Source organism: Caretta caretta, chromosome 7 (assembly GCF_965140235.1).
Source record: "Caretta caretta isolate rCarCar2 chromosome 7, rCarCar1.hap1, whole genome shotgun sequence".
Taxonomy (NCBI): domain Eukaryota; kingdom Metazoa; phylum Chordata; order Testudines; family Cheloniidae; genus Caretta; species Caretta caretta.
The window spans coordinates 107,666,615-107,689,814 of record NC_134212.1 but is presented as its reverse complement, the minus strand read 5'-3'; the positions used below and the strand labels follow the sequence as shown (position 1 = coordinate 107,689,814).

Genomic DNA, 23,200 nt, shown 5'->3' with positions numbered 1-23,200 from the left:
TTATAAAAATAGATATAAGGCTTTACGGAAATCTTATTAGCAGATGATGACAGTGATAGATATTGTAAAAATAAGTTAGACAATTTGGCCTACCTTTTATTATAAACCTACCTGCTTTTAAGTCCTGGTTGAAGCGACAATACTTAGAGTGCTCAAGTGTAGGTAGACACTGCTCAATGGGTACCCAGACATATGTCTCTGGACACAATAAGTCAGATGGCCTATACTGACCCTATGAAGAAGAATGAAAAAAAGAATAGACATATCAGTTACATAACAACATGCCAGCTAAAAGACTCCAGAGTTCACTATGTGCAAGGAATGGTTTTAATCAAGACTAAACAAAATGATCCAGAAACAACTTCACCATAAACATTAAGTGACCCTGTTAGTGATTTCTGCACCATCTCAGAAACACAAGCTTGACTTGGGTATCTTTTAAAAAAAAGTTTCTCAAATTAATATATTAATATATTTTATGGTGTCCACAATGAATACTCAAGTCTTGCTTCTTTGAACTCTAAACTCAGTTATTACCTACAGTCTTGCTGAGTTGGTGCTGACAATAAAAAATTCAGCACTACAAAAGCAGTTTGTTTGAAATGTTGTTCATTCGAAACACAAAAAGAACAGTATGACCCACCATTAAGGCAGCAAACTGTTTTTATTGTGTTAGTGATGAATCATTTGTTCTACGCCCTTTAATGAAATATTAAAATACAAAAGAAGAAATGGAACATTTTTGTTAATTCAATATACAAGTCATTCCAAGAGTATCATGAGTAGCATTAGGAAAGCCCCAGAGATAGAATTTTTGTTAAAAGGATAATCTTCCCAAGATAAGGTGTTTCTAGAAATGAAAAAACAACTAAAATATTCCTTATCCCAGCAGTTAAAGAAAATTATCACCTCAGCAATAATTTGTCACTCTAATCAGTCAATTCACCCCGTTTAAAACAAGTTTGATCTTTGAGCTGTTAATTACTTTGAAATCCCACCTTTGACCTGTTATTCATTTTAGTCACTCCCCCCATTGAACCTCCATACACAGTTCAAGAAATGTGGTGGCACTATCAAACATGACTAGTTTTCAAACAGAAAACATGTATCACGTTACAAAAACAAGGGCTATGCTATGAAAAGTAAAAAAAACTAAGAACAAATTCGAGTGACATAGGGTCTGAAACCCACTGCTCGTGAGCAGAATTATGACAAATCACACTGAATGTAGCAGAGTCAGAAGCCTGCATCTCAAACAGTTTCAGCCACTTCTTTAAACAGTTCATTTTGCGTAATAAAAAAGGCAATCAGTTGATGTTCATCTTCTACTGCCAAAAAATTCTCTTGAAAAAAGTTGACGCTAAAGAGCTGATAGAAGATCTGAAAAAGGGTTTAAATTGTTATTGCGGCTATACTTCAATGACAACAATGTCCTTGAAACCATCTCATTCACAGAATTAAATTAATCAGTGTTCTGTTCTTCCACTTGAATACTCAAATCTTTATGCAGTGGCACATTTGATCTTGAAGAATTAGAAGAAATAAATTTTCTGAATTTTTTGAGACAAGCATAAATCCTCTTTCCTGCTACTAAACTCTCGACAATATTTAGATGATCTGGTCAATTAATTGCTTCCTGCCAATTACTTCAACTTCAGGCATGCTAAGTCAGAAATTCATACACTGATGTCATACAATTAAAATACTAACCACCCATTTACAGTACTGATCAGCAGCTTTCATACTTATTACAGTTAGAATGAGAAAACCACCTAGTAATTGCAATATTAAGACTGATCACTGAAAAAATAAGATGAACTAATCAGTTTTACACAGAACCACATCCAGGCTACATTCCTGAAGATTCTAGCAAGCGAAGCCCTTCTAACAGTTCCCAGCTCCATTCACTCCATCCTTCCACTTCAAATGATAGTTCATTCTGCTCACTAGCAATGCCTCTCTTTCCATCAATGACTCCAATTTGCAAGTTGTTTTTATTAAGGCTTCTGTATAATCAATACCTTCTGTTGGTTTAAACTGATTACTTTGCATTTACAGACAACCAGGAAGTTTTCATTTAAAGTAGCCTTCCGTATACAGTGTTTGCTTAAAACACACAATAAAACATTTACTTTAAAAACTCTCTATCTGACCTTGATTTTCTCATTTGAAAATCATTCAGGATCAGTTTGTAACTATTGCTGTTTTACAAAAAGCAAAATTTCTACTTTAAGTTAAAACAATATTCCTCAACTCCAAGTATAAACTTAAACCTCATGGCTTTAGAACATTCTCGTCTAAGCCAAAGACTAGAAATTGCTTTATTAAATAAACCACTCTTAAATGTTATGCTTTCTAAACAGAGCTGTTGAATGAAACGTTAGTGTAACATTTACGGCACAATTTAAGTCACCATTACCCCAACGAAACAATTTGGGGATTTGGAAACCAGTTTGTCTTTTCAGCTAGATTGAGTAAAAACCTGTTTGTATTACAAGGGAATTATTTATGGATTCAAATGGTCAAGAGTGGACAGATATTTTAGTAACCATCTCTGAGAGCTGTTTTCCAACCTAAACAATGGGATAAGGCAATTTAACTCTTGCTCAGCCTCTTGTATACTGTACTTTCATCTACATAAGCAAGGAAAGCTTGGTCACTCATCTTAACTCAATTTTCCCTAAAATGCATTTACACTGGGTTTGAAAATATATTGAGTTTAAAGTTCTGAGTTTTGAAAATTAAATGAATGTGCAGCCCTCTGAAAAATTACATGGATTAATTGTGAAATTCTGTGTGTTCTGAGGTGAAGCTTTAGGTATAAAATTAACTAGAGTCAAGTATTAACTGGCAGATTCTAAACCAAAGAAAAGACCAAAGAAATGGCTACCTCAAGCACTGTCTGTAACAAGTACAAAAGCAGAAGTCCAAGATGTTTTTAAGAATGGATAGTGATATCTAACTGTGAAAAAACACCACTTTCAAGGAATAAAGTGGAGCCTCAAATTAAAATTAACTATATCCCTGGCAAATCCACAAACCTTCATTACACATGGAACATTTTTGTCATAAGATTTACTATTAAAATGCAATCTAATTTAGAGCTATCACAGCTTCGAAACAAAAAAACCCCAGGAACTCATAATTTCAGTGATATAGCCCCAAACCCAATTCTTTACATAAAAGTAAAGTAGACATTTGAGAAAATTTCAAAGTTGACTTGAGTAGTTAGTTTGACAACTCTCATTAAAACTCTCATTTTTAAAATGGAAGTTGTGTCTCTAAATTCATATTGGCTTTCTATTTATATTGTGCCATTAAAACTCACTGCAGCATGAAAAAAGTTATATGCGTGAGTCATACTAAAAGATGTAAAATATCTACATTCCCTCATACCAGGGTGGAAATTTACAACATACACAAAGGATTTTTTCAATATAAACTCATAGGAAATCTTACATCCTTCAGTGAGTATATATTATCAGAGAGGAGGAAAACATATTGCAGTCCTTGGAATCATTCAGTTGGGCCCTTTATACTTTCTCCTGGGTCGTCACCTGAAAGTTTTCATCATGATCTTTGACAGGAAAGGACCTGAATTACTAATACCGAAGACAAAAAAAGTGTGCATATAGAAAGGAGTGAAATCATCCCAACTCACTTCTATGTTGTTTGACATTTATGAATTAATTACAATATTCATCTTTTTTAGATTTAGACTTAATCTCAGTATATATGTACAGTTTACACTACACTGTAATCTACCATAGCTAGAAACAAGTGCCCTCTAATATTAGAAAGGGGGGATGGAGCATATGCTGTTCAGCATATGCTGTTCAACTGGCGATTTATGAGATACTGGAGCTTATGCCTGTCCTTGTCCCAGGACTAAACATTGCCTGTTCTGAACCTCGAGCCATTAAATTTTTGTGGGGAAATTCCACATGGGGAGGAGGAGGAACGAAGAGAAGCAAATGGTTCTCTGGCAAGTTGCTTTATGTTTCCTGCCTCCAAATATTTAGAATCTTAGCAATAGTCATGCTGGAGATGGATAGAGTGCAGATGAGGTGGTCACGGTAGGCTGAGTTTATCACATGGATATCACTTGAAATATAAATGTATGTAGAGTGAAAACTATACCAGTACCCAAGCCTCTTAGGTAATCTCCACTCTGTTTTCAAGTATCCCCAAACATTACATACACGTTTTTTCCTCCCTTTTTTAAATGCTGTGGTTCACTCTAACTACCTAAATCCAAATTCTGCAATGTCATCAAGAGGGAGAAGCTGTGTGTGTGTTCCTCAGAGTAACTTGGATAACTCTGTTATATTAATTTAATTTTCAAAAACTACAGGAAAGCTACAGAATGCACATAGCAGGAGATTTTATGGAAGTCTACAACCACTTTATAACACATTAGAACAATACCGCTGTATTTTAGATATAACCCTAAGACTTTTTTTTTTAAAACAAAAAAACAACTTACAGGCAATATAATTTGATTCACCATAAATAATTTAAACAGCTAAATGAGAAGATACGATATGCTTCATACACTCCCATTTTACTGTAGAAAACATAAGTATCTAGCCAGGGTTTCATTTGTGTATTTTAGCACCCTTTCCATAAACAATCACTGGCAAACACTCAGATTTCATTTTTCCTTTCTAAGAAAAATATCAAAGTGTACAATCAATATCACAAAGAAGCAGTTCTGGAAATATTAAAAATATACCCAGAAAGTCCAGAAGAAATGAGCATGCTGTCTCAAGAGGAAAAAAACCTTTGCACAGGGAGTCTCATTTAGGTTCATCACAGCAGTGTAACTGAAGATTTCCAAAACAACTGCCCCAAAAGATTCATCTTTGGATTCAAATTAAAGAATAAAATTTCACTTGACCTATGGCATAAATAAATTTGGTCTTACTTCTCCTAATGACCTAAAAATCCTTTGCTCTTATGGTACTGTAGTTACGGTAGTGACCATCTTGCGGATTCTTAAATATAAGACGACTTCCATTAGAAAAAACTCCCTCACCTCATAGACCACCTCTAACTCTGAGCACTTGAGTTCCAGTGCCACCTGCTGACGACTCATCTTCTCGATCGAGAAAGAGAGCCTGGCGGAAAATATGTGGCAGACAATAGGATGCTGCACTTTTTAAAAGAATGTGTAAATAGTGGGTTTAATAGATCTGGAAATTATAGTATAATGGAATTGCCTTCTCATAGATTCTAAATCCAGTGCTCAAGTTTTTTATCTGCTAAGGCTAGATTTTCTTTTCCAGGGATTTGCAAAAACCAGTTTTGTTTGAGACAACAAAATGTCAGTACATTTTGGGTTGGGATTTGCAAAAACTCCATAAGAAGTTGTTTTAATTTCTACTGTAGATAAGATGAACATCACTTCGGTAAACCTTATCTAAAATCCTATACCTTCCAAGTACCAAAAATAAAATGAGTGTCTTCATAAAAATCAGTGCACACATCTTGACAATTGATTTGTTTTTTAAAAAAAAAAGATACTGAAAACAATCATCACTGAAAGATTTCTCTGAGACTGATGTTTCTTTCTAGAGGGCTAATTTACTGCCATGTAAACACGGACTTATTTCTTTTACAAAAATAAGGCATGCTCTATTTTTATTTTCACTAGTGGGCTTTTTTCCTTCTTATATTTAATATAAAAAGAGAAAAAAATCTTTAATATGACATTCAGGATATTATTAAGCATTCTTGGATATTAATTGTAAACTTCTGGAGACAACTTGGCAGACTTACAAGAAAACTTAAATTAACAATTCACACCATGCCGTTTTTTGTTTTACAGTTTCCAAATCAAAGTCATCAGAAGCTTCTCTGAACTTTTGTCCCAGAGCAAGAGCAAAGGTTTTAATGAGACTTCAGTCTGGAGATTACTTTTTAAATACTTTGAAAAATCTGAGGGATTTGGTGAGCATTTGAGATGAAAATCATCAGCATAGTTTGTTTTTACAGTTTAAGTCAAATTTAAAATGTAAAAGCACAAAAGAAAGATAATAGCCTCAAAAACAAAGAGGATTAAGTACCAGTAGCATTGAACAAACAAGAAAGAAAGGTTAAACATACATTTAATTCTTATATCAGGTAAAGTTTACATCTGTATTTTATTTTTCCCACAATAAACCCATTGATCTTTTATTAAAAGTGAATTAAGGCAGCCTTCATCTCAGTTTCCAGCCAGCTGCTTAAAGAGAAGCTCTAACACTACATAAACAAAACAACCCAAATTATCAACAGCAATCCATTAGGGCTAGGCAGCACATCATGAGAAAAAGTAAGTCAGCCTTAAAGGTTTATTAAATTCAGGCTTTTCATTGAAAGACAATACCAATGGAATCCCATCAGCAAAAAATTACAGCAGACCCTTGCTCCCTGATTTCATTACATAAACAAAGATAGACTTTATTGGCCCCCAAGAGAGCGCTTTACAAGTAACTCTAGCTACTCTGTTTTCACAAACTGTGTTTGGTCTGTGCTACACTGAGTCAGTGAGGTGAGCCAGAACTAGCAGAGAAAGAGCTAAACATCTGAATCCATTTGTACTTCTAACATTCAGAAATCACTCTTATGTATTCCATGTGTCAACAGGTGAGCCTAAAAGACTTAAAAAATGAAGAACTCTCTTGCCCAATATATTGCTCAAATATTTTTTTAAAATATCCAGTAATATTAATATACAATCAAACTTCAATTCTAAGTAGAGCTGGTTGGAAATTTTCCAACAGAATATTTTTCTGTCAGAAAACGTTGCTTTGTCGACAGCTAAATATTTCAAGGAACATACCACTTGTGATGAAAATTGATTTTGAAACTAAGTTTGAAAAAAGCATTTTTGACATTTTTGGAACAGAACATTTAGATTTTTTGTTTGAGTTTATTTTTATATAATCTAAAATGTAAAGAATAAATTGAAAAAAAAAGTTTCATTTGATTAGCACAAACCCCCAATTTTTTTTTCCTCCCAGTATTTCAGTTCACTGGAAATATTTAATTTTTTTATGTCCTTGTTCTGCAACAGAAGAAATTTCAAAAATATTGAAACTCTACCTATCCCACACACAGTTCTAATTGTAAAGTAGCGGTTTTAGTTTTATACACATATATTTCTGTGTATACATAAAACCACACATTTGTTAATTTACCTCCTTTGGAGTAAATTACAGAATAAAAAGGAGTTAATCTGCAAACAGACAATTTGTAGAGCACATAGCATAATCTGGATGCAAATAATAAAAAAAGTCTTAAATTATTTTAGCACATCTTGTTCTCTACAACACACTGTGAATAAGTACTTTTTATGTAATCTTCAAAATATATTAACAACCACGCGATCGAGATTTTCCAGGACATGAATACAATATTCTTGGAAGTTTAACTGCACTTTCGGTATTAAGACACACTCCTAGGGCATGAGAGACAGTTCGCGGCACCTCTTGCTTTTTTATGCACACGGGATGTTACTTGCACACCTCTTTTTTGTGCTCAAGAAGTTTAAAATCAAAATTCAAGGAGAAACCCCTTTCCACCCAGCAGTAGGTTTTCTGTACTTTGTGTACATTTTATTAACTGTGATATCGTTAAAAAGAAAAGGCGGACTTGTGGCACCATAGAGACTAACAAATTTATCCTCCTTTTCTTTTTGCAGATACAGACTAACACGGCTGCTACTCTGAAACCTGTGATATTATTGTTGTCTAGTCTTTGCAAGGAAAGGTTTAGCAGCAACCGAGGATAATGTAAAGACTGATATAGCTATTGCTGTTTCTTGTACACAGAAAAGATATTCAATAAATGTTTTTTCTCACTCTTTTTATTTCCTCAAGTTATGAAACATACACAGCCTTTAAAGTTGCACTTCAAAACACACACAGAATGATGGTGCACCAATTACTTCTATGTGACCTAGTTAGTAACAGTACTTTAGATATTGCTAATGATCTATAAACACTTTACATTTGATACTTTAAATTACTCTGATGATACCAACTTATGTTTTTTCTTTAGTCAAGCTAATTTTTTCTGCTATTAGCTACCCTATTCTATTTAAAGGTCTAGAGTTTCCACGATCTTTAGCATTGACTAACCAAATTTTCAACAACTTTCTACTGTCAGTCACTAATATATTAATAAACATTAGACAATAATTTAACTTGGCTTTCATCCTTTCTAAAGAGCAACTAGTAATGAAAGCTGTTTCCTATCCAGGCAAGTTTTTAATATGTATCAGGAGTTTGACCCTTACCCTGTTGCATATAATTTGCTTGGCTTTTCAAAAAGTTTGTGATAAGGTTCCTCAAGACATTTAAGGTAAACAACATACACCAAGTTACATGTATCTATCTGTTTAAGATTTTTAAATTAACTCAAAGTGCAGAGATTAAATTTCAGTTCCAGAAATGAAAACAGGCTCAGTCTCAACATTAATTTCTTAGCAAAATGTGTGCACATAGTTATTGACCAAAACTCATCTCCTTCATGGGAATTGTCGATAGTTAAATTTACATAATAAAAAAGAAACCTCATCCAAACTTCCCGATCATTTTGGTTTATTTTTAGCTTTTTTTTCCTGCAGAGTCACTCTATCTCTGAATTGCTAATGATCTATAAACACTTTACTGTTGCAAATTATATGCAACAGGGTAAGGGTCAAACTCCTGATACATATTAAAAACTTGCCTGGATAGGAAACAGCTTTCATTACTAGTTGCTCTTTAGAAAGGATGAAAGCCAAGTTAAATTATTGTCTAATGTTTATTAATATATTAGTGGCTGACAGTAGAAAGTTGTTGAAAATTTGGTTAGTCAATGCTAAAGATCGTGGAAACTCTAGACCTTTAAATAGAATAGGGTAGCTAATAGCAGAAAAAATTAGCTTGACTAAAGAATAAAGATAAGTTGGTATCATCAGAGTAATTTTAGCTTTTTTTTCCTGCAGAGTCACTCTATCTCTGAATTCGTTGTGAGTATGTCTCCCATCTGCTGCCTGCCCCTCAAGACCAGGGCCAGATTTATGGGTGTGGGGGTCGCCAAGCTTGGAATGCTGTTTTTGTTGTTAGCAACAAAAGGGTAAACAAAATGTTTTAAAAGTATTCCGTATGTGGATTCATTTTTCACTAACTTCCTGGAATGTTCTGGACCTTTCTAGAATCTCGTGGACCCTTCCAGACTTTCTGAAAAACTACATTTTCCTTGAACCTCTTACAATGTTGTCAACCATGCCTCACGATTATGTAAGGGGCACGGTGTCTCCAGTCAGGAACTCACTATAGGAAGCGAAAACCTCAATTGTAATCTAGTTTGCAGAAAGGGGAAAATTTGATGGGAAAATATCTGAAACAGAACACCACAGACTGGGCTCTAGGCAGTAGCAATCATCCCAGTGCAGAAGAAATTGAGGAGCAAAGTGTAAAATGATGGAAGTCCTATTATGAAAAGATGAGGAATGGAAATGTGAGGAAAGTGATGGAGAAAAGTCCACATTTCCTGGTGGCATAAAAGGAGAGTGATGATAAAGAAGAATGTGGCTCACATAGAAAGGAGAATGACGACCAAAAAAAATCTAGTTTACGTGAAAAGGAGAGAAATGATAAAGAAGAATCAGCCTCGTATGAGGACAGAAACAGCAGTGAGAAAACTGCATACCACAAATCAGTACATCAGAGACTGCTTTATGTCATAAAACTTAGCTTGAGACTCTGAAGTAACATAGAATCACAGAAGATTATGGTTGGAAGAGATCTCAGGAGGTCATCTAGTCCAAACTGCTGCTCAAGGCAGGACCAACCCCAGCTAAATCATCCTAGCCAGTGCTTTGTCAAGCTGGGCCTTAAAAACCTCTATGGATGGAGATTCCACCACCTCTCTAGGTAACCCATTCCAGTGCTTCACCACCCTCCTAGTGAAATAGTTTTTCCTAATATCCAACCTAGACCTCCCCCACTGCTCCTTGTTCTGTCATCTCCCACCACTGAGAACAGCCTAGCTCCATCCTCTTTGGAGCCCCCCTTCAGGTAGTTGAAGGCTGCTATCAAATCCCATCCCCCACCCCACTTTTCTCTTCTGCGGACTAAATAATCCCAGTTCCCTCAGCCTCGCCTCATAAATCATATGCCCCAGCCCTCTAATAATTTCCGTTGCCCTCCACTGGGACTCTCTCTAATTTGTCCACATCATTTCTATAGTGGGCCCCCCAAAACTGGAAGCAGTACTTCAGATGTGGCCTCACCAGTGCTGAATAGAGGGGAATAATCACTTCCCTCAATCTGCTGACAATGCTCCTACTAATGCAGCCCAATATGTCGTTAGCCTTCTTGGCAACAAGGGCACACTGTTGACTCATATCCAGCTTCTCGTCCACTGTAATCCCAGGGTCATTTTCTGCAGAACTGCTGCTTTAGGCAGTCAGTCCCCACCAGCCTGTACCAGTGCATGGGATTCTTCTGTCCTGCACTTGTCCTTGTTGAACCTCATCAGATTTCTTCTGGCCCAATCCTCCAATTTGTCTAGGTCACTCTGGACCCTATCTCTACCCTCGAGTGTATCCACCTCTTCCCCCAGCTTAGTGTCATCCATGAACTTGCTGAGGGTACAATCGATCCCATCATCCGCATCATTAATGAAGAAGTTGAACAAAACCAGCCCCAGGACCGAACGCTGGGGCACTCCTCTTGATACTGTCTGCCAACTAGACATCGAGCCGTTGATCACTACCCATTGAGCCTGACGATCTAGCCAGCTTTCTATCCACCTTATAGACAATTCATCCAATCCATACTTCTTTAATTTGCTGGCAAGTATACTGCGGGAGACCGTATCAAAGGCTTTGCTAAAGTAAAGGTATATCATGTCCATCCCTTTCCCAATATCCACAGAGTCAGTTATCTCATATAAGAAGGCAACCAGGTTGGTCAGGCATAACTTGCCCTTGGTGAATCCATGTTAACTGTTCCTGATCACCTTCCTCTCTACCTAGTGCTTCCAAATGATTCCTTGAGGACCTGCTCCATGATTTTACCAGGGACTGAGGTGAGGCTGACCGATCTGTAGTTCCCCAGATTCTCCTTCTTCCCCTTTTTAAAGATGGGCACTATATTTGCCTTTTTCCCATTGTCCAGGACCTCCCCCGATTGCCATGAGTTTTTAGAGATAGTGGCCAATGGCTCTGCAAACACATCAGCCAACTCCCTCAGCACCCTCGGATACATTGAATCGGATACATTGCTCAAGGATCTGATATCAATTATCTTCCTCTTGCAAAGAATAATTTGGCTTTCCGGGGCTCATCAGATAAATTGTTCACTGAACATAATGGTAATTTCCTCGGTTTGGTAGAGCTCCTTGGGAAATATGACAATGTGACGTGTGAGCACCGTCGAGTAGTTTGTAAAGAAACTATGGACCATTACTGTTGCAAAACAATTGAAAATGAATTGATTGACCTTATGGCAAGGACTGTGCTTGATAACATATTGATGCGGCACAGCAAAGCAAACTATTACGCTGTAATAATGGACTGCACACCCGACATTAGTCACAGTGAAAAGATATAATTTACAATAAGATTTGCTGACGACGATGCTGGCTGTATCCAAGTAAAGGAACACTAACTGTTTCCACTCTGAGGAAGACTCTACTAGAAAAGGCCTAGCAGAACTGTTTATGAACATTTTGAATGAAAATAAAACAAAGCTACATGACTGCCGTGGCCAAGGCTACGACAATGGCGTGAACATGAAGGGAAGAAACAGTGGCTCCCAGGCAAGGATCCCTATGCTGAATCCAGTAGCTTTCTTCATGCCTTGCGGCTGCCATTCCCTCAATCTGGTTGTGTCAGATTCAGTATCTCTCCTCAGAGTACTGCAAAGAATATACATCCTTTTTTCAGCATCAACTATCAGATGGAAGATCCTCACAGGCGTTAAAAATCTGACCATGAAGCCACTAAGTGATGCTCGCTGGGAGAGCCACATTGACAGCGTAAGTCCAGCAAGATATCAAATGAGCAAGGTAGCACATCCTACGGCTTGCGCCGCTTCCCGCAGCCCCCATTGGCCTGGAGTGGCGAACTGTGGCCAGTGGGAGCCACGATCGGTCAAACCTGTGGACGCGGCAGGTAAACAAACCGGCCCGGCTTGCGAGGGGCTTACCCTGGCGGGCTGCGTGCCAAAGGTTGCCAATCCCTGCACTAGGAAAGGCAGTTCCTACAAGAAAGCTAAAGTAGGGAATCGTTGACATGTACCTTCATTTCCCCAACTATTTTCAATATATTTTTAGTCAATTTTTTTCTAAGCTCTCTCTCACTTTTTTCAAGGTTCCCTGAGTTATTTGGACACTCCTATCATCAGAAACTAAAAGAGTCACTGGCCTAACAGCTACTTTCAAATTGCTCTCTTTCATAAAAATAATCTGAACTATTGAATAGTTCTCAGTTTAGCTTTTACACTAGAAAATGAGATAAGTGTGTCCAAAAGATCCACAAAGTGTTGCAGGAAGGACCAGCTTGCACTTTGGAGGAGGGGGCATTTTGAAGTGACTTCTCTCCTTCAGCTGCATTTCTTCCTCTTCCATAACCACATTCACCCACTCCCACACAGAACATGAGATTAGCCAATTTTGTGTGCGTTTATGAGATGAAGTCCCAGCTGTGAACTGTTGAGAGTGTGACATCAGAAAGACCCAGCTAGCCAATCAATAGTGCTTCAGATAATCTGTGTCTTTAGCCATATTCTTAATATTAAACAGATCCCATTATCCTTACTGACAGCACCACATTAGTCAGTAAGATAATTCTGGATTTAAACTCAAAGTTAAGAGCAATCAGTATGTTCAAGAGACTGTTGCTTCATTATTATAAATAGCAGTCAGACCATAGCGTTTGCAAAGCCTGCATTTCTGTCTGCTGTTTTATCAGCTTCTGGTGCCATAGCTCTGAAGGAAATATAATTTAATGCACTACACATATTCTGCTAACTATTTTCAAGTGTCCCTTTCCTCTCCAAGGCACGTTAACAAAAGCTTATTCCTCTTCCATTCACAAAGACTGGCAACTATGTGAAAGTTTGAACTGTTTGATCTAAGTGATTTTAGCTACTAGATTTGAAACATTATTGTTAACCAGATGTACCTATTTATTTGACTTTATTCTGAGAAAAAGGTATTTGTACCTTTTTAGGAATTATCTCATCACAACCAGGTTTGCATTGTCTCAGACTCGAATACATTAGATCCAAGATATAAATGGATTTAATACTGACCCTTTTGATTTATGCCTGACCATGATCCCAATATGTCATGGTTAGGCTGTTTTTATTATGGATACTTCAGCATAACTCTTAACCGAAATGGAAGGATAGCACAGGGGAAAAGACTAAGTGAGAACTAACCATTACCAATGTGTTCAGATGAATTAGACCACGGTAGTAAGTCTACAATTATAAAAGCAAGGAAATTCTGAGTTATGTCAAATCATTACAGTAGTTAAACTAAGTACTAGTTTAGTCTAGCCTTCCTCCAAAATCTTTATATTGATGTGCATTCCAATAAAATGGAATGATTTTATTAAAGGCAAAATGGATTTTACCTAGAAAAATTAAACATACAGAATGAAGCAGAAGTTAAACAATAGTGTTACTTTTTTTAGGAAAAATCTGTACTACAGGGTGAGATTTTCAAAAGTGCTCAGCACTGGCCTAACTCAGCTCCCAATGAAGTTAGCAATAAAGCTCTCATTGATTTTACTTGGAACAGAATTAGAGCAATGCCTACCATATTTCTGAAAATCCAACTCATACAGCCCAACTTTCAGTACTTGTGTGTAAAAAAGGTGAACAGTTACAAAACTGAGCATTCCAGAGAGGTATCCTTATGTGTAAGCAGTCATTTAAACATCTAACTAGTCATTTACACATGCAAATACTATATTTGCATGTCTAATTATGGGAACTGAATGTGAAAATTAGACATGTCTGAACACATTTCTTCCAACTGGTCAAAAAGAGTAGGACTTCTACAGTGAACTGATTCTTTTTTGGGGAGAAATGAAAGGACAAACTAAGCAGATTTGTTCCTTGTGATGAAGGTACAATTCATAAAATAGCTATTAATGCTTTAAACAAGCATAAATGATCCAACCATCAGCTAAGTTTATACAGATGTAGTAATTCCATAAAAATAGTTCTGTTCTAACATCCAGCAAAACTGCTTCTCGTACATACAAAAGCTTTTCTTGGTTGCTCTGCAAACTTAAGTTCCTCAATTCCACTTCAATCACATTAAAATCTCACCATAAAAACATATTCTTGATTGTCTCACACACCAATCCATGACCATTATCTGAATTAACCAATAGGGAGACATTTTAATCTATCATGGAAAAAATTTCTACTTTTGAAGCACAGTAGCAACAATTATCTACACTCCCTACTCAAGAGTATTAAAGTACTGCATATTAAGCCACACTGAGACACTGTGATCGTTTGCTGAAATGGCCTCTCTGTCAAATCTTCTGCAGGAAGGTTTCACCCAACATTTATTTCAATGAAGGTATTGATTGTATATCTATACATTTTGCCACAACAACAACATATCTCAAGGTAACACTACTACAGTCGAGCTATAACTTAAAAACAAATTTTAAATGTATTTGTGATACCCCCAAAATGAATGTAAATAGGATATTGCAGAAATATTGTATCTCAATTATTCCACGATGACTGTTGAACATTTCATGTAACAAAATGATTTTGCCAAGAGAAAGACAGAAAAGCCTACTTAATACAAAACCCTATTATGCATACAGACACTGATGTATAAATAAAAACATTGCAGTGGCTATCTCGGTCATTATAATCTGAAAGTTTAAATTGCTACATTTTTAAGGGTTCCAATTTGCTGGTAACTCTGAATTGAAATGAGCATAATATCATATATACAGCTACTTGATTCTTGACAAGAATTCCACCATAATGACAGTTTCTCTTCCCAAATATAGAACCAGCATAGATTCTAAGAACCTGGGGGAAATCTTGGAAAAAAATATATTAATCTTTGCCCTTTACCTATATCACCTATACCATTTCAAAGCCCACATTTATCTCAATTCTCTGTATTAAAAAATAAAGGAATGGGAGGGACCACTTATAAACAAATATACATATTACACACAAAAACTACGTTAAAAGAAAATTAAGGATGCAAAGTCAAGCACTCAAAAGTTAGTAAATGCCAGGAGGTTGCCAGTGCAGCCATAATTAGGCAACCTTGTGCATATGGGTTATGATAGTCTATAACCACATGATCACATTTTTTCCATAGGACTCCTGCCTCATTCAGAGCACAAAACAAACAGTGCTTACTTAAAAAGCAACTATTAAATATTTTGTTTTCTCTTCGTCATTCAGTGGGTGGCTACATGCTTTATTTACTGAATGCTATCCAAACCTTGCTCTGAAGACAAAATTATTAATTTCCTCACAGGCTTTCCTATGGTGCTCATCACTGTGGTATCTGAGCATTTCACAAACAGGAATTAATTTGTCTTCACAGCAGCCCTGTGAGGTGAGGGAGTGGTACTATCCCAGTTTTACAGACAAGGCACTGAGGCACAGAGGTCAAAAGTATTCATTGATTTTGGGAGACCAAATTGAGATTTTTCAGAGAACTTACATAGCACTAACTTCAGTTGCAGCATTTCTGAAAAATCAGACTGCACAGTGTCAAGTCAGGTACACAGACTGAGGAACACTGGGAAAAGTCTGGTTTAAGTAACTTGTCCTGCATCATGTAGGAACCCCATGGCAAAAGCAGGGATAGAATATAATTTTCCCAGGCAGCATTCAGCTGCCTTAATCTTCCTGTAATCCCCTGTCTCATTCACTATTCAAGTTCTTACACGAATTCTAACTTCTGCAACAAGTGAGGCAAGGTTCTACGGACAACAGCCTCGTTCGCTACACAACACTGATTTATCCCCAGAGCAGTGCACTGAATGAGGTAGGGGTCCTTTGGAAAAAAATAAGTAGGTGATCATGTAATTAAGGACTCTTGTCCCCATCTCTTCCCCTTCCCTGGATCCTCATCCCCATCCTCTACTTGTAATCCAGAGTCCCAGTCGCCACTCCTCAGGCTTTTCATCTCACTCCCCATCTTCTTGCTCAGCAAGTCCTGGTCTCTCATCTCTGAACTCCATGTCCCAGTCTCCCTCTGCATTACATCTCAGTTTCCTTGTCCAGACATTCCCAGTTCTCTTTCCTCATGGCTCTTTATTTTCTCTCTCTCACTTCCCAATATGAGCCTGCAGTCGCTCCTCCCACCCACTGACTCCCAGTCCCAATCCCCCTCACATGGCTCTTTATTTAGTCTCCATGTTCGCCCCCCAACCCAGCTATCAGGCTTCTTGTCCAATTTCTTTGCCCACTCAGTTCCGGCTGTCCCCCCGCATCCCAGCGCCTCTCTCTTCTTCCCCCTGCTCCACTGGTTCCCAGTCCCAGTCTCTCCATCTGATTTCAGTCTCTCCCCCTGAACCTCCCATTTACTTACCCAGTCTCCCCACCACCTCAACTCCTAGTTTTCCCTCTCTTCTCCTTCCCCGCCTCTCCACACCAACCTGCAGTCCCTGTTTCCACCACCTTCATCCCTAGGTTCCTTCTTCACATCTATTCACCCATGACTCAACTTCCTGTAGGTTGTTGCCCCGTAGGTCTGGTGGTTGTCCCCTGTGCATTCAAGTTACGCAGCTTTCTCCTCCATGCTGGCTGGGTGTGGTGGTGGTGGGGAGTCACAGAGCAAAGGAGAGACCTGCTCCCTGTTCTCAGTTCAGATGCCTCGACCCTGACCCACAGAATGTCCCACAGCAGCCTACAGGTGCAATTGCAAGGAACATCCTGCTCAACAAGGAATCTTCAATGAATTTAGCTGGTAAACTCTTAAGTCTCTATTGAGCATGGGTGAATTTTCAAAGCCTTATAACTTGTCTAGATTTGGGTGAGTTTTCACACAGATGGCAAGGGACATCCCTGACAGAAAGGCCCCACACACCCTGTCAAATTATAAATCCCTGCTCAGAAGTACAGGACAGATAAAGCTTTTCAAAGAAAACATCCGATTTTTTTTTTTTTACATGGACAAAAACATTTTTCCCTCACCTCTTTCTCAGAAATGGATTAACTGTTGTGGCTTCAAACTCTACTCCTGGCCTGCCACCAACGCCTTCCCCACAACCCCCAAAAGTACACAGGCTGAGGCAGTCATCCAGTTTGTAAAATTTTAGCCCAAACAGGGTCTTATAATGGAAGGTGTCGGGCAGCCTTAATAACAAGCAGTGCTACCACCCCATCTATATTATACATAAAATTCATATTATAATACACACACAAATCCCGCTCCCCCAATAATTCCCATACACACTAAAAATCCCACAGGTTCTGAGAGATGTAGATTTGAACTTTTCTCCAGGTAGCAATATTTGGAAAGGGATGCTGAGCACATAGCCTACCCCAATCTGATCTAGACCAAGTTTTCTTTAAACCATCTCGCTCTTTCTCCCTCAAAATAAAAGAATAACTCCCTTCCTCTTCCTCCCAAAAGAGTCAGAAGTGAGTTTAACATTGCATAATATTCCTTACCACCAGCTCTATTTGAAAAGGGGGTCAGAGGATACCCTCTGTTTGCTTTGGATGGTGAGTTTAGGTGCACTAAAACTGAAGTGTTGAAATGCAAATATGCATGTTTCTCAACTCAGAGCACTACATTAACACAACATTAATGTGAAGAAACAATGAAATGTGATGTTACTGGAAGACAGGAAGAAAATACTTCCCAATCAATTTTCAATAACAGCATGTTCCACCAAAGGACAGGTGTGCAATTTTAAAAGAAAAGAGTTAAGTGGGATTAGGTAAAAGGCAGAAGGAATCAGAAATAAGGGGGTGAGGAAGGCAAGGAGCAATCTGCTTCCCTTTTGTTTTGAGGTACGTGCTATCAATCCTGTTTCTGTCAAAATTCTCTCTTGAGAGGGATCAGACATAGTAGAACTCATTTCCTTTATTACAGAGGAGTTGACATCACTCAATTTTCTCTCTAGTCCTCCAGAGTCCTATGCCCGGGGAAAAAAGGTAAAATAACCTTTACAAATAAAGTACTTCAGCTTGAAAAATCAGAATGGCCCACAAGAGGCTGAAATAGGATTCTAAAAGATGGTTTAAAATGTATGATTACCTAAGTAAAGTGTAATCATTCTAGGTTCTGTAGGAACAGATTTGCCTTTTACAAGTTTATTACAGCATCAATGACTGCCAGGTGAATTTTTTATGAAATAGTTTAGCAGAAACACAGAAATAAGAGAGGGAAAAGACCAGTCAGGTAAATTTGTCCTGCCAAGACAGGAAGTTCTCTGTAATATATTCTGATTTGTTCAGTCCAACCTAATTTTGAATGTCTCAAGCAAAGGGGCTTCCACTGCTTGCATTGGTATGATATTGTACAGTCTAGGATACAAATTATACCCTACCTTGGACTATGCTAAACAATCTCATTCTCCTTGGTAGCTACAAATATTACTTTTTATACAGCCTTTAGTTACAGTTTTGTCAAAACATATATATTTAGCTTCTATATCCTCTCTTCTTAACAAGCTCTCCATTTCTTTTATCATTCTTTTTGCAATTCTCTGATTTCCCTCATTTTATAAAAAGCTTGCCAGTTTTGCACTACTCAGAATTATACATATTAAGTGCCATCTTCCCAGTGCTGAATAGTGAGGGATTAATACCACCACTCTTGCCCCATCCCATCCATGATGCAATATCTCAGAGCACACAATCTAAACTATCTTTTATTTGCTCTCTCTAATCTCATAAACAATTTGTTCCCTCATCACAGCTTCTTGTTTTTCATATTCCCCCTCCCCCTCACTGGATGCTGTACAATCCTCAGGTACTTGATATTTGTTTGCATTTACATGTTTACTTTATTTATATCTGCAATCCTAAAGAATGACTGTTCCTGGGCTGAACATGTGCATATATTTCTATGGTTTACATGACCGAACACAATGCCCAACAATATCCTGCAGCATTTTAATGTGAAGAATGGAAGGGTGGTGGGGAAAGATATTCTAACTTTTAAAGTGCTGACTCCACTTTTAATGGGTTGCTCTTCAACTGACCACTAACATTATCTCTCTCCTTTTCACGTATAATGCCATCTTAGATTTTCTTGGTGTTCTCAGCTTGCACAACAGAAACATTTAGAAACTTTGCTATAATGTTTCTCTGGGAAGTATGAATAGGGAGGATTAAAAAACTATTCAACATTTCATTCTGATGACTGTCATGATCTGCCTTATAAAACATAAGGCAATAAATGTGAGGTATAAGACCTCTCAAAGCAATATATTTAGTGTTTCATGGTATCCTAAGACAATAGAAAGATTAAAAAATGGCCCCTTCAAGCCTAATAAATAACATTATTTAGTCTACAGTGGTTATTGTACCTTGGTTTCAGTCTGTTGATGACAGAAACACCAAGTTTATGGACTCTGAACTGAGTTAAGTTGGCTGAATGTTTATCCAAAGTTGAAATAATAACATCCAAATGACAGACAAGCATGAGAAAGATAGTTCTTCAAACTGAGAAACAAAGGCAAATATTACAAGTATGCACAGCCTCAAAAGGGCTTACATAAAACAGGATAATTGTGTAAATTTTTTCTAAATATTTTCTGTACCCTCATAACATGGTTGGATTGAACACATCACCAGGAAAGTCCAACACATGATAATATCACCATGGAAATAGCTAAAAATGGATTGCCCTCCAGGAATGTCAAAACATTGCATATTATCTGAATCTGGCATAGATCTTTCTGATCATAGATTCATAGATATTCATAGATATTTAGGTCAGAAGGGACCATTATGATCATCTAGTCTGACCTCCTGCACAACGCAGGCCACAGAATTTCACCCACCACTCCTGCAAAAAACCTCACACCTATATCTGTGCTACTGAAGTCCTCAAATCATAGTTTAAAGACTTCAAGCAGCAGAGAATCCTCCAGCAAGTGACCCATGTCCCATGCTACAGAGGAAGGCGAAAAACCTCCAGGGCCTCTTCCAATCTGCCCTGGAGGAAAATTCCTTCCCGACCCCAAATATGGCGATCAGCTAAACCCTGAGCATATGGGCAAGATTCATCAGCCAGATACTACAGAAAATTCTTTCCTGGGTAACTCAGATCCCACCCCATCTAATATCCCATCACAGGCCATTGGGCCTATTTACCATAAATATTTAATTACCAAAACCATGTTATCCCATCATACCATCTCCTCCATAAACTTATCGAGTTTAATCTTAAAGCCAGATAGATCTTTTGCCCCCACTGCTTCCCTTGGAAAGCTATTCCAAAACTTCACTCCTCTGATTTAGAAACCTTTGTCTAATTTCTAGTCTAAATTTCCTGGTGGCCAGTTATTATCCATTTGTTCTTGTGTCCACACTGGTACTGAACTTAAATAATTCCTCTCCCTCTCCGGTATTTATCCCTCTGATATATTTATAGAGAGCAATCATATCTCCCCTCAGCCTTCTTTTAGTTAGGCTAAACAAGCCAAGCTCCTTGAGACTCCTTTCATAAGACAAGTTTTCCATTCCTCGGATCATCCTAGCAGCCCTTCTCTGTACCTGTTCCAGTTTGAATTCATCCTTCTTAAACATGGGAGACCAGAACTGCACACAGTATTTCAGGTGAGGTCTCACCAGTGCCTTGTATAACAGTACTAAAACCTCCTTATCCCTACTGGAAATGCCTCTCCTGATGCATCCCAAGACCGCATTAGCTTTTTTCATGGCCATATCACATTGGCGGCTCATAGTCATCCTTATGGTCAACCAATACTCCAAGGTCCTTTTCCTCCTCCGTTACTTCTAATTGATGCGTCCCTAGCTTATAACTAAAATTCTTGTTATTAATTCCTAAATGCATGACCTTACACTTCTCACTATTAAATTTCATCCTATTACTATTACTCCAGTTTACAAGGTCATCCTTATCCTCCTGTAGGATATCCCTGTCCTTCTCTAAATTGGCAATACCTTCCAGCTTTGTATCATCCGCAAGCTTTATTAGCATACTCCCATTTTTTGTGCCAAGGTCAGTAATAAAAAGATTAAATAAGTTTGGTCCCAAAACCGATCCTTGAGGAACTCCACTGGTAACCTCCCTCCAGCCTGACAGTTCACCTTTCAGTAGGGCCCGTTGTAGTCTCCCCTTTAACCAATTCCTTATCCACCTTTCAATTTTTCTATTGATCCCCATCTTATCCAATTTAACTAATAATTCCCTATGTGGCACGGTATCAAATGCCTTACTGAAATCTAGGCAAAGTAGATCCACTGCGTTTCCTTTGTCTAAAAAATCTGTTACTTTTTCAAAGAAGGAGATCAGGTTGGTTTGGCACGATCTACCTTTTGTAAAACCATGTTGTATTTTGTCCCATTTACCATTGACTTCAATGTCCTTAACTACCTTCTCCTTCAAAATTTTTTCCAAGACCTTGCATACTACAGATGTCAAACTAACAGGCCTATAATTACCCGGATCACCTTTTTTCCCTTTCTTAAAAATAGGAACTATGTTAGCAATTCTCCAATCATACGGTACAACCCCTGAGTTTACAGATTCATTAAAAATTCTTGCTAATGGGCAAGATCCTCTTTAGTCTTATTAAAGACTGAGGCAAAGTATTTGTTTAGATATTGGGCCATGCCTAGATTATCCTTGACCTCCACTCCATCCTCAGTGTTTAGCGGTCCCACTTCTTCTTTCTTTGTTTTCTTCTTATTTATATGGCTATAGAACCTTTTACTATTGGTTTTAATTCCCTTTGCAAGGTCCAACTCTACTTGACTTTTAGCCTGTCTCACTTTATCCCTACATGTTCTGACCTCAATAAGGTAGCTTTCCTTGCTGATCCCTCCCTTCTTCCACTCCCTGTATGCTTTCTGCTTTTTCTTAATCACCTCTCTGAGATGCTTGCTCATCCAGCTTGGTCTACAGCTCCTGCCTATGAATTTTTTCCCCTTTCCTGGGATGCAGGCTTCCGATAGCTTCTGTAGCTTTGATTTAAAATAATCCCAGGCCTCCTCTACCTTTAGATCCATAAATTCTTCAGTCCAATCCACTTCCCTAACTAATTTCCTTAATTTTTGAAAGTCAGCCCTTTTGAAATCAAAAACCCTAGTTGCAGATTTATTTTTGTTAATCCTTCCGTTCAGTTTGAACTGAATTAGCTCATGATCACTTGAGCCAAGATTATCCCCTACAACCATTTCTTCTATGAGGTCTTCACTACTCACCAAAACCAAATCTAAAATGGCATCCCCTCTAGTCGGTTCAGCAACTTCTTGATGAAGGAATCCATCAGCTATCGCATCTAGGAAAATCTGAGCCCTATTATTATTACTAGCACGCGTCCTCCAGTCTATAACTGGGAAGTTAAAGTCTCCCATGATCACACAGTTTCCATTAGTATTTACTTTATTAAAACCATTAAAAAGGGCTCTATCCATATCCAAATTAGATCCCGGCGGTCTATAGCACACCCCAAGTACTATCCCAGGGGAGGCTCTAATAGTTTTCTTCCCCAAATAGATCCTCAATAGACAGGCAATATCCACTTCAGTTCTGTGGAAGGAAACTAGTGGCATACATGTCAAGGGAAGAGGAGGTTAAGATACATCTGCGCTACCTCAACATTTGGTACTTTAAGGGAAGCTCCAGTAGTCAATGGACCAACGATTCCCCTCTATTTGGCATTGGTGAGGCCTCATCTGGGAGTACTGTGTCCAGTTTTGGGCCCCACACTACAAGGAGGATGTGGAAAAATGGGAAAGGGTCCAGCAGAGGGCAACAAAAATGATTAGGGGGCTGGAGCACATGACTTATGAGGAGAGGTTGAGAGAATTGGGATTGTTTAGTCTGCGAAAGAGAAGAATGAGGGGGGATTTGATAGCTGCTTTCAACTACCTGAAAGGGGGTTCCAAAGAGGATGGATCTAGACTGTTCTCAGTGGTACCAGATGACAGAACAAGGAATAATGGTCTCAAGTTGCAGTGGGGGAGGTTTAGGTTGGATATTAGGAAAAACTTTTTCATTAGGA

The 23,200-nt window shown here is 38.0% G+C and overlaps 1 protein-coding gene across 7 annotated transcripts in view; it reads right to left on the bottom strand.

The window, feature by feature from the left end:
* ATE1 (arginyltransferase 1) overlaps window positions 1-23,200 on the bottom strand; it is a 182,316-nt gene that overhangs the window by 39,502 nt on the left and 119,614 nt on the right. For all 7 annotated transcript variants that reach the window (XM_048856322.2, XM_048856321.2, XM_075131044.1 and 4 more), the window contains one exon: window positions 112-232. In XM_048856322.2, coding sequence (XP_048712279.2) covers window positions 112-232 — 121 coding nt within the window. The remainder of the gene's footprint in view (window positions 1-111; window positions 233-23,200) is intronic.